Below are 11,730 nucleotides of genomic sequence, written 5' to 3'. Positions count from 1 at the left end.
ATATATATAGAGAGAGAGAGAGAGAGAGAGAGAGAGAGGCAAATTTTAAAAATGTCGTATTTAGGAATTTGGCTCCCCTTGAATTACCTGCCCAAAGGCGAACTAACGGTCTGTTCAGCGGACCGGCAGGTTCAAGTCAAATCTGAGCTGATAATTACGGCCAACTGAAGAGATTGAACAGGTCAATACGCGTACAGCCAAATGAATGGACCACCAATTCCTTAGCGGGCTGGCTTACAGTAGTTACGATCTTTCAGCCCAATTAGAGCTTTAAATATTCCACCTAATTATATAACAAAAAAGTTTATTTTTATACTTATATATAATTTAACCTTTTCATATCACATAAAAAGGTGTTGAGAAATTAGGGCGATAAAAAATAAGAATCGACATAAATCCAGAAGAATACACAGAAATTTAGATTCGGCAAAGATGCATATGTCATTGGGAGCAGAGCGGCGACTTCTTTTTCAATATTCAGAAAAAAAATACATAATACAAGATTCAGAATCCCCCCCTAGATTTATAAACATGACATATATATAACTATAGTATAATATGTAATTAATTAAACTACCCATATACCAAACTGCGCGGTGTTGCCCCCGCACGTTCCAACCTACATAATGAAACTCCTCTAGTTGGACAGATTCTTCCGCCCCACTCCGCTCGTGGGCTTCACTCCGCTCCAGCATCTGACCCATTTATGGTATATGAGTCATACCTAACAAAATGTCATTATCTTAATTTAATGCATAAACGAGATGATAAATATGTTACAATTAAAGTTCAGATGTTAAATATGTGAATATATAGGAATTGAGTGTTATGCATATTTATCTTCCTTATAAAAAATAAAATAAACTAAAAAAATACTCACATCGGAGCACTATTGCCTCCATTGACCCCGCCCTATGTACATCAGTACATATATTTCTTTTAATAAATTACTCTAATTTAGTCTATTGGGGAAACTCGAGCCTAATTTTATAGAGCTGCTAGATAATAAAAATTTATTAAAACATAACAAATTAAGTATACTTTGTTCAAATTAAATTATATTTTTAATTATTGCTTATCATAAAATTTAAGTCATTATTGAGCTCTATTCTAGCTTATTAACAAGCTAATTCGAACTTATAAAATTATAATAATTATATTATATTTTTTATTAACTGGGGTAGATATATAACATATTAATGAATATTAAGATATGTGCTTATATTACATTCAAAAACTTATAAATCATTTTGCTTTAAGATAATACAGTAATATCAATGATAATTACTGTAAAATTTATATTAAAATAATATAACACTAAGATATTTAATGTTTATATATGAGCATCATAAAAATTAGTGAGTATACTTTGATCTAAAGCATTACTATAGTTGATTTGTTTTATATTTTTAAAAAATAAATTAATATATAATTATCACATTTAATAAATATGCAGATATTATAAAATAAAATAAAATAAATCAAAATCTATTTTGTATTTATTTTAACTTTTTCTATTAAAATTATTAAGATATGCAATTTATTTTATCTAGAAATGTTGGAAAAATGCTTGAGCTTATTTTTAAGATTAGTAATTTGTGTCCGCACTAAAAGAATTTTCGACTCCACCCTTGTTCCCATGACTTTATAGCCATTTATAAATAATAGTTAAAATTTTAGCAAATTTCTTCAAACACACACACGTCCACCGCATCTGATCTGTCTTAAACCTAAAATCTCTTGGTTGAAAGACTAAGCTCTTCACAAGCATATTAAGGCGGCTTGCATATATTACCTAAATTCTACCTTTTACATTTCTACCAATCAAATCTTTTATATCACATAAAAATATAGAATTGAGGGGTATGTATGTAAATCTTTCCAAATGAAATTGTGATTCAATATTTAAAAAAGAGTGCCCCATGCTAGACAAAGTTAATGAAACTAAAATTAGAGTGTAATCTTTTGTGCTAATTGTAAACACTTATATTTAAGAGAAAAGCTAAAAAACAAGAGTAAGATGACATGTCATTATGTCATAGACGGCTACAAAAAAAGTCAGATGGCAAATTTTTTAAGAAAGAAAACATTCCTTGTTTTTATGGGACATGTAGAGTTTAATTCTTACACATTTGCTTGAGCCACCTACCATCATCAACTGCACCGTGGTCTAATTACAGTGTTGAATATTCAATTTGAATGATAGGATTCAAGACTTCCCAAAAATGTCTAAACCCAAAATTAAAAGAAATTAAGACTTGAATTATTTTTAAGGCTGATTATTTTGATACAAATCTAATATTAAAAATAAATGTAAATATTAATTGAACGATCAGGCCTGTATTTATCATCAAAATGATTGGCTTGAGTTCACCAAGCAAATCATATTTTAAGAAGGCTAGTGGGAGCAAGTCGGGAGTTGCTCACATATTTTACAACAAACATACACAACATGATTGAAGAATCTCTGTTTGATATATATATTTTAAGATAAAACCAACTCATATTTCAATATACATAAATCATAGAGAGACACCATAAATGAAATCAACATGAAAGGAATTAGAAAAATATAAGAGGCAAGTCAGTCTTCTTTAAGGAAAATGTTGAGCCCAAAATAGAGCGTGAAGAAGAGGGAGAAACGTATAGAAAGAGATAAGTTTATGATGTATATCCTTTCAACATCCTTTATTCTATTTAAGACTTCTCTATTTATAGGAGGCTACAATTGTTGTGAAATGATAATTATATCCACGACCCCCTTTAATCAACCGAGTCCCAATCAATTGACTTCATGTCATTCAATTGGCGGATATCTTATAAGTTGTCTTCTTGTCGATCGTCTTCTACCTAGGCAGCCATTGAGTCGATTAGCCTATAGGTCGGTCGGCCCTTAGTAAGCCACTCGATCAGTCTCTATCATTCGGTCGTCCTCTAACAACCTTATTTATTCTCGTGAGTTAAATGTGCTTCACTCCGAACCATTGATTCTTGGAAGATTCAATCAATGGTTATTCTATCGTATAGAAAATAAATTTTTAAGTCCAAAATATAAGGGAAAATATCTTGGTAAAATAGTTATTAAAACGAGCTTCTAATTCTTCCAATCTAATTGAGTTTTCTCTTGCTTTTATCTTTACGTAGATGATTGAAACCTCTCAAGCCATGAAGCACAAATACTAGCTCAACAATACATGACACAAATCTTTATTGGACAATATAATAACAATAATTATTAAATGCATATTTTAGTTGACATTTTTGCAAACAAGATGTTTTTTTCAATTCAGCCCTAATTTGAAATATTCAAATCTGTTTCACTTTACCCAAACCCGAGTTCCATAGTTCCCTTGTCTCTAAGATATCACTTCCCCCATACCCCCATTCTTAATTCGTCTTTCTGCGCTGTTTCTGTACTGAACAAGCAAAATAAAAAATAAAAAAATTCACCCTCATCACAACTGCCGAGCCATGAGGAACATACAAAACATAGAAAATTTAAAATATTATCTAAACTGAGTGAGATCCATATGGTTCAAATTTCCAAACCAAGTAAATACAAAACAATAAGAACAGAGCACAAGCAACACATAAATCATAACACCAACTAGCAGTATATTATCAACAAACTAAGTCATCACACTTGATTTGTAACCAGTATCAGTATACTCTCCTACACCTAACAATAACATTAAGAAAAAAAAAAAGAGGAATCATCAAAGAAAAATGAATCTAATGACAAGTATGGCTACACAATTAACAAGCTTTCCCACACCGCAGTGAGTGAAACCAAGCAAAATTCTCCAAAAAAATCTCAATCTTTCTTCCAAGATTGGATTTCTAAACCTCTGCACACTTCATGGGCGCAAAACCCAGTCGCGAGTTCCTCGTATCATACATTATGTGGAAGTTCTGTTGCTGGTAATTTCCCAGAATCGATAGGGATGTGTTCGGCGTTCCCAGAATCGCGAGGCACATGATGGACTCTGGTTCAAGCCGGATGAAGTAATTCTCCAACGGAAAATCCCACACCGTTCTGTCGGCAAAGACGATGGAGAAATCCGGCATCTTTACTTTGTCAACTCCAGATACATTGTAGCATGGACTCAACACAGGAAAATCATCGAACAGCTTGTAGGTTACCTTCTTCTCAATCGCTTGCTTGATGATTTTGTAAGCTGGATCGGAGAAGTAGCTGAGCGTGGTTCCTGAATCGATGATTGCGCCTCCGGCGCCGTTTTCCAACAGCTCCCATGTTTCCAATGGGATGTCCAGCATCTCTCCGTCGACTTTTATGCCTTTGATGTGAAGATAATAGAAGGTCTCTGCGGGGTTCTCTTTGCCGGTGGTGAAAGAGGTGAAGTTGAGATTGGGGTGGGAGAGGAGGGAAGGATCCTCGCCGAAGATGAGCTTGCTGGTGATGCTTAGATCGCTGTTGCGGTCAACGAGGCAGTAGGAGAAGGTGTGGCCGTAGAGGGAGCGGAGCTGGGTGGCGAAGGAGAGAGGGCCGCGGCCTAGGCCGAGGAGACCGGCGGCGCCGTGAAATAGACCGCGGTTCCAGTGGCCGCAGCCGAAGATGACACCTTCAACCTTGCGGCTTGTGGTGTTGCCCATGGTGTCTGTTAGGTTTACGGTGAAGATCTCGGTGGCGAGATCGCCGGTTGTGTTTGATTGGTCGCCGTACCAGTAGAAGTAAGGGCAGCTGGAATGGTCTTCGCCGGCGTGGCAGGGGGAGGAGGTTTCCGGCCGGGAGACAAGGTCGCAGCGAGGGTCGGTACAGCTGAGATTGCGGTAGGAAGAAGATGAGGAGGGGTTGTAGATTGGGCCGCTCTGTTCGAAGCAGGCGTGGCAGGGAAGGCACTGTAACCAATTGAGGTCGCTTCCGGTGTCGAGAATTAGGGAGAAATGTTGCGGCGGAGTGCCGACGTAGACGTCGATGAAATATTCGCCGGAGCCAAGCGCGACGCCGGACTCCACCGTGGCAGACAGGAGACCATCGATAGCCGGCGCCGAGGAGCCGAAAGTGACGGTTTTGGGCGGGGGAGCGAAGCGGGAGAGAGGGTTCTGGTTCTTCTTCTCTGTCGCGCGGCGGAAAAGGGTTTGGATTCGAAGGGAGTCCTTTTGTGTGGAGTCAAAAATAGCAGCTTTTTTGGTTTTGTCAGCTGCAGGGCGATGGTGCTTGAGATGGAGCTTGACCGGAGGGGCGTCGCCGGAGAGTGGGCGTTCAAGAGGATCTGCGTCAGGAGCTAGGCGGCGGTGGATTTGGCAGTTCGAGTCGGCGGCGGTGGTGGCGGAGTTGAAGCTGAGGGGTGTTGGGAATATGATTCCGGCAAGATGAGATGTGCGGGAGAAGTTGAAGCTGAAGGCTTCGATCGAAGGGAGACAGAAGGGAGAGAACAGGAGGATCAGGAATAAGAGGAATTGCTCGTTATGAGCCATTTCTCAGATGTTTTCCCGCATCAAAGAGGCGAAATGAAAAATCTCAAGATAAATAGAAGTAAAAAAGAAGGCTTTTTGGGGTGGGAAATCGCAGGAGCTGTTGCAGAGAGAATGGCAGCGAAAATGGTTTGGGAGACGTTGAAAGAGAGAGAGAGAGAGCTGAACGCGGTTCTGAGAAGAAAAGTGGGACTGGAGGGGGAGAGGCAGGATGACCAGCTAGTTCGCTTGTGCACATTAACATTTCATGCCGTGCCCCAACAATAAAATAACAAATTTGTGCAGAAATTTATGGGCCAACCTTGCTGTTTTCATGTTAATTTTAAATTTAGGAAATATTTCTTTAATTTTTTTATAAATAAATAATACTTTTTTTATTTTAAATTAAGATACAAATTGGTATACATTTTATTATACTTAGCATTTTTGTTTCTTCTTATATTACATTAACCTTTTTTTTCATTAGATTCTCTATACAGATAATATCGACTTCATTATTAGAGTAAAATTTAGGATAATTTAAATTGAATTTTATCATTTTTTTGCTGTTGTCTTAAACATTGCCTTCCGGTCACATTTTTAGCGAACTTTTATGGAAAAGTTTCTTGTACTAAAATTTATATCTTGGAATAAATTTTATAGTTTTTTCAAAATTAAAAAAAAAAAATCAATGTATGGATATATTGTGCACATATCTCGGTTCATTGGTGGCGGCTTCGCTTAAGACCCTCGGGTCGGGAGTTTGATCCCCCGTGGCGCGGGGTTTTTAAATTTTCAGCATATCGTGCTGGCTCCCAGAATTGACGGGAACTCCAACATAGGGGTTGATCGACAGACTCTGACCGTTGATCAATCTTTATATATATATCAATATTCGATGAATTGTTGACCCGTATATTAGTATAGATGCTGACACATTTGGTTATGAGGGACGACTCTTGTTGCATGACAAATGAAGATTGGAATGGAATTTTGAAGTAGAAGCCCCAGTAGAGAAAACTTCCTCTCAGCAGTCTAATTTGTCTTAGCACTTTAAAGGTCGTTAATAATATATGACATCTTTTTTTTTTTAAAGTTGAGAAGATGAGGATCATATCACAAATAAATCAATCAATCAATCAACCCACTACAAGACAATCCAAAAATAGAGACAACAATCCCTAATAGAATCATCAAAATAGAACAACTCCAAACAACAACACCTAACATCAACTTCAGACAGGCTCCCAAATCAGCGATATCACCAGAACAACATCCACAATATACAACTTTAATCATCCTGAAGAATGCCAACATCTTATAAGAAAATACAACCAAATAACCTCCATTCAACAAAGGACCAAACAACATCCTCGAAGTAAGTCCTTAAAGAAAACATCAACAGCTGATCACAATGACATCTAGATAACCTACAAAACTAAAACAAACAAAATAAGAGCCCCCAAAAAGCAACCAAAATCAAAAGGGATAGAAATAGAAAAAAGAACACAAAAAATCAAAAGCAATAAAAATAGAGAATAAATACAAAACCAACAGAATAAGTAAAAATCATAACTAACACTAAGACGATACCAAAAATAGACCACCACGGACGAAAGCCAACCACAAAAATAAAAAAAATCAAAAGGAAACTATAGAAAAGATAAACAAGCTCGGCCAAATCCATATCCAAAGCCCGGAGAATCCATCTAAATTCAGTGAAATTAAAATCCTTTTATTAAAACAAATAACAATTTTCTCATGCCATCTTTTTATTAAGACAATCAAAAAGAACAATAGATATTACAAATATATTAAGATCAAAAGCTTAGAACTTGAATGACCCATCAAAAGACAAACAAAAAAATTTTCAGCACAAAAACTAAAAAATATATTTAAGCTGCATTAAATGGTTGAAATATAACTCTATCCAAATGTAATGAAACAAAACAATATAGAAGAATGAACACGAAAAAAATTTCAAATGACGATTAACAGTCTAATTTAAGATAGGGTACATTATAGCTCAACAAAAAAAAACAATCTCAAGAATAAACAACCAAGAATAGTAATCATATAATTAGTAAAATATCTGATTCATAAAACAAGAGATAAAATAAGAACTCTTAAAACTTAAAACATAACAAAGAAAAAACAACCCTCAAAACCAACCTCTGCTCAATAGAAAGAATATAGGCTAAAAAGAGACATTAAAAACACAAAAACTGAAAAAAAAAAGAAAAAACACCAAAGCCACGAGATTAGAAAATAAATAAAAAAAGAAAGAAGCAGATCTAAACAGTAAGATATCTTCGAAACCAATAGAAAAAGGAAACTATCAATTCAAAGAGCCAACACAGAAAAACTAAAATTGTGAAGAACATAAAGAGAAAATCTCAAACCCTAGTTAGCAGTCAAAGCTAAAAGTGGAATTAGTTAAAGTCAACAGTAATAGCATAGCCAAACACCATATTCGATAATAGAATCAACAAAGACATCTCCAAACCCGATAAAATTCCAACAAAAAATAATAAATATCTTAAGTAAAAAGATTAAAATATTCAAAATACACGGTTGAAATTAAATGAGATATTGGAGATCATCAAAACAAAACAAACTAATTAAGACCAAGAAGAGAATTGTACATGAAGACTAAGTTGAAATTAAATGAGATATTGGAGATCATCAAAACAAAACAAACTAATTAAGACCAAGAAGAGAATTGTACATGAAGACTAAGATCAAGGGAAGCCAAACAACAAAAGAGAAACACCAGTCTCCACACAATTAGCTACAACAAACCACAAATAATAGAAAAAAGTACTAACAAAACCATCAAAATAAACAGTACCAACACCCAAAAACTGCAAAAAAGCTCTCAAATAAACAACATCATAAGAACGTCCAAATATATGGCTTCTCGTAATTAAAATCGACATGAGCTTAGGTCGATTCTATCATTTGACCATTAGGGGAAAAAATCAAGTAGTACACAAGAATTAAAAAGAGCAATTATATAAATAACACTAGAATTCTTATTTTGCTATTTCTAAAACTAGAACCTCTGTAATTTGTTGTTATTTCTTCCTTTTTAAAATTTTCATTCAAATATCAAACCTCACAATAAAATCAACTCATATTTTATTTTTTATGAAATTTCCAATGCTTTGATCCTGGCACACATAAATGCGTAAATTTGGTAGTTAAGAAAATGAATTGGGTGCTAGTTTTATAAATAACAAATTTTTTAGTGCAATATTTGTAAATATTTCCAAAATAAATTTAAGTGAATTTTATGTCTTGCATAAGCTTATTTTGTATATAGATGTGTGTGTGTGTGCCACATATCTCAGTCTGTTAGTTAACATCCTCGGTGTAAAACCTATCAGGTCCAGGGTTTGATTCCCCCTGACACAGTTGGCCTTAAGGAAGTGGTACTCAAATTGTTTGGCACATTGGGAGTGGTTGTAGGCTCGTATAATAGCCTCTGACCATTTCTTTTTAACACACACCCACACACATATATTTTTCTCATGTGGAGTGACCATTACAATTTGGTCTGTTATGATTTCTCATGGTATTTCCAACTTATATTTTTGAGCACATAATCATTACATAATACTTTGCCAGTAATTAATAGTAGAGGTGTTAAATTTAGAATTGTCTGGAAATCACACCAAATGAATATAACTTAAATGAAGAGAGAGAGAGAGAGAGAGAGAGAGAGAGAGAGAGAGATGAACAATATAGAATAGTATTCAATAATGTTAATTCTTCATAAAATATTTTTTCTTATTTAAGAATAAAATAGTACAATAGTGATATTACATTTTTACCTTCGTTTGGAGAGTGTATATTACGCTATTCTTGATATTTTACAAGCATGGGCTTATTGTTTGGTTGCCTTCTAGCTTGGTCGGCTAAGCTTAATTAACTCAGATTGATGGGGTTAGTTCGGTCTCCTGAACTTGGTTTGTAGGGTTCAATCAGCTAACACAATCTTGACACTATGGAAAAATTGTGGAATAGCATCAGAATTAGCATTGAAAAAAAATTCTGACTCAAACTTAGATTTTGATTTGTGTGCATTTAGTGTCGCCCGTTGTTCCACTCCCAAAAGAATTAACACATGCGAGTTGCATCGAGTGACGAACGCTAAGGCGGCGTTGTAGCATCGGATTAGTGTCTGCTATAGCCGATTCTAAAATTATTTATTAACATAAGCATTAGCGGCCGCTAATGCAGACGCAAAAGCCCAAAAAACATGCTCCCGCAAATCGCAATCTCCAATTTGCATTTCTTCTTGCCCAAACTCCTCTCCTTCTTCTCGAGCATTCCTTCATTGCATGCGATCTTTTTCAACATTTCCAGCTCCAATTTGCCTCTCCAACCTCGTCCAAGGTGAGAAATCTTCTTCCACACATCCAAGCATTGGTTTAACATTAAGTTTTCATTTTTTTTTTCTTTCATAGGTGTTAGAACCGGAGAATACATAGGTTTTGCTCAAGTTTTTTTCGTATTCCGTTGTTTGACATACAATGTATATAGATTTCATGGTCTTACATAAATATAGAATAATAAGTGTTTAAATATAAAAGTTTAGCTTCGAAGTATGTAAATACATAAGAATTTTGTGTCATGTAATTTTAGATATGAAGATTTTACATAAGATTTGAAATGTGTGTAAATGATTTGTTTATGTTTGAGATATGTGAATACATTAGATTAGTGCTATGTATGTAAATATGTAAATATGTTTTAGGTGTGAGATATGTAAATACATTAGAAATTTGTGCTATGCATGTTTGGAGTGGAGTTAGGCTAATATTGATATTTGTTTGGTTATGCCACCTACCTACACATCATACCCAAAATCCAAAACTTTAGATAGTGGATGTAAAACATATTATATCCAGGAAGAATATGATTAACTAACGAGTTTTTGGGTGATGTTGAAGTGTTCGCGCATGTGGCATTGTTATTGCACGTTTACCTTTCATAAGGTTGGTTCTGATGCTCCCGTGCAAAGCACAAGAATCAAATGTATCTGTCATCTAAAGAAGTGAAGTTGGATAGATACCATAGGGGATTTAAACCTCATTATTGGTATTGGACTTCACATTGTTTATTTGAATCAGACGTTTGGCATTAATTTTTGACTTCACGAATTTAGGGTATCTTCTTGACTGACTCGGGAAGATTTACTATCCACTCATAGCATCTCGTAGCCCAATTCATCCATCTGAAACTTCTTAATATATGATCGGGTCACGAAACTAGGGTCCATGATGACTCAGCCTTGTCGAGAGAGTCCACCATTTTGTGGTGTCATTTATGATATGGTACGTGTCTGATGTCTGTACTGATGTTTGAAGATCTTGATCCGCCTATTCAGAGCCTTCTGTGGTTAAAGGAATTCGTTGAACCTTCCCTTTGGCATTTTCAGGAAGATTAGAGTTTGAAATACCATACCCGTGTGACATTTTGGGGCACCGATCATCACTGAAATCCTTGAAGTAATGCCCATAAAAATTCTTATTTTTAGAGTTATGGGATTATGTTTTATTCATACACACTCTCTCATAACTTACATCTAAAAAAAACCTTCATCGGACATTTCTAGTGAAAAACAAAGTTTTCTGGGTTAGATCGGACAATTAGGCTCCTGCCCTGGGCATGCATAACAACCCCCATATATCTTAAATTAGCGAACACAAAAAGCAAGTGTCAGCCCCCACGCACTTATGCATCGATCCATAGAAAGTAGGCACCTAAAGTAGCCTAGAATGTTAAAAAATCGAGCCATTGAAAAGCGGCTGCCAAGGGGGCAACGCCTAGGCTACAAGTCATTTTTTCTGCCCTGGTTTTATCCCATAAAATTTCTTCATGTTCGCCCCGACACATCCCCCTGGGCAATCGAAATTACACGATTTCTTGGTTCATGGGGAGATTTGCTTAGGGGGGAGATAAAATGGTGATTAAACCCTTTTTGGAAAGGGGCTAATGTGAGTTGGCATAACTCTTTTAGCTAAAAAACAGGAAAATTTGGGCCAGTTGGCTTTTCTCTCTTTTCTACTCACAGAGAAAAAAATTCGGAGCATTTTCTTCTTGGAGCTGACCCCATCTTCTTCCTTAAAGAGCTTAGAGCTTCTTTTATTGGAGCTACCTTGAGATAAAAAGCTTGGAAGAGAGATAAGAGAGAAGACTTTGCTTCCTACAGCCCTATTCTTCTTCCTCTTCTTCTTCATTTTCTACCAATAAAATATTTTCTTCTCCTTCATTTCTTTCTTCCTCCTCCAATCCTTAAGTGTGGGT

The 11,730-nt window shown here is 35.6% G+C and overlaps 1 protein-coding gene across 1 annotated transcript; it reads right to left on the bottom strand.

Annotated features, from left to right (window-relative positions):
* Positions 1-3,585: 3,585 nt before the first annotated feature.
* Positions 3,586-5,663, bottom strand: LOC110021204 (aspartyl protease family protein 2-like). The gene has a single exon (XM_020719612.1). The coding sequence runs from the start codon at positions 5,437-5,439 to the stop codon at positions 3,841-3,843; it is 1,599 nt and encodes a 532-aa protein (XP_020575271.1). The 5' UTR covers positions 5,440-5,663; the 3' UTR covers positions 3,586-3,840.
* Between the last annotated feature and the right edge of the window lie 6,067 nt (positions 5,664-11,730).

This window comes from Phalaenopsis equestris, unplaced genomic scaffold (assembly GCF_001263595.1).
Source record: "Phalaenopsis equestris unplaced genomic scaffold, ASM126359v1 Scaffold000123, whole genome shotgun sequence".
NCBI lineage: Eukaryota > Viridiplantae > Streptophyta > Magnoliopsida > Asparagales > Orchidaceae > Phalaenopsis > Phalaenopsis equestris.
Note: the sequence above shows the minus strand (reverse complement) of the source record. Positions and strands in the feature narration are given on the sequence as shown.

Coding starts and splice junctions, on each gene's coding strand:
- LOC110021204 (XM_020719612.1), bottom strand. CDS start 5,439: ATGGCTCATAACGAGCAATTCCTCTTATTCCTGATCCTCCTGTTCTCT.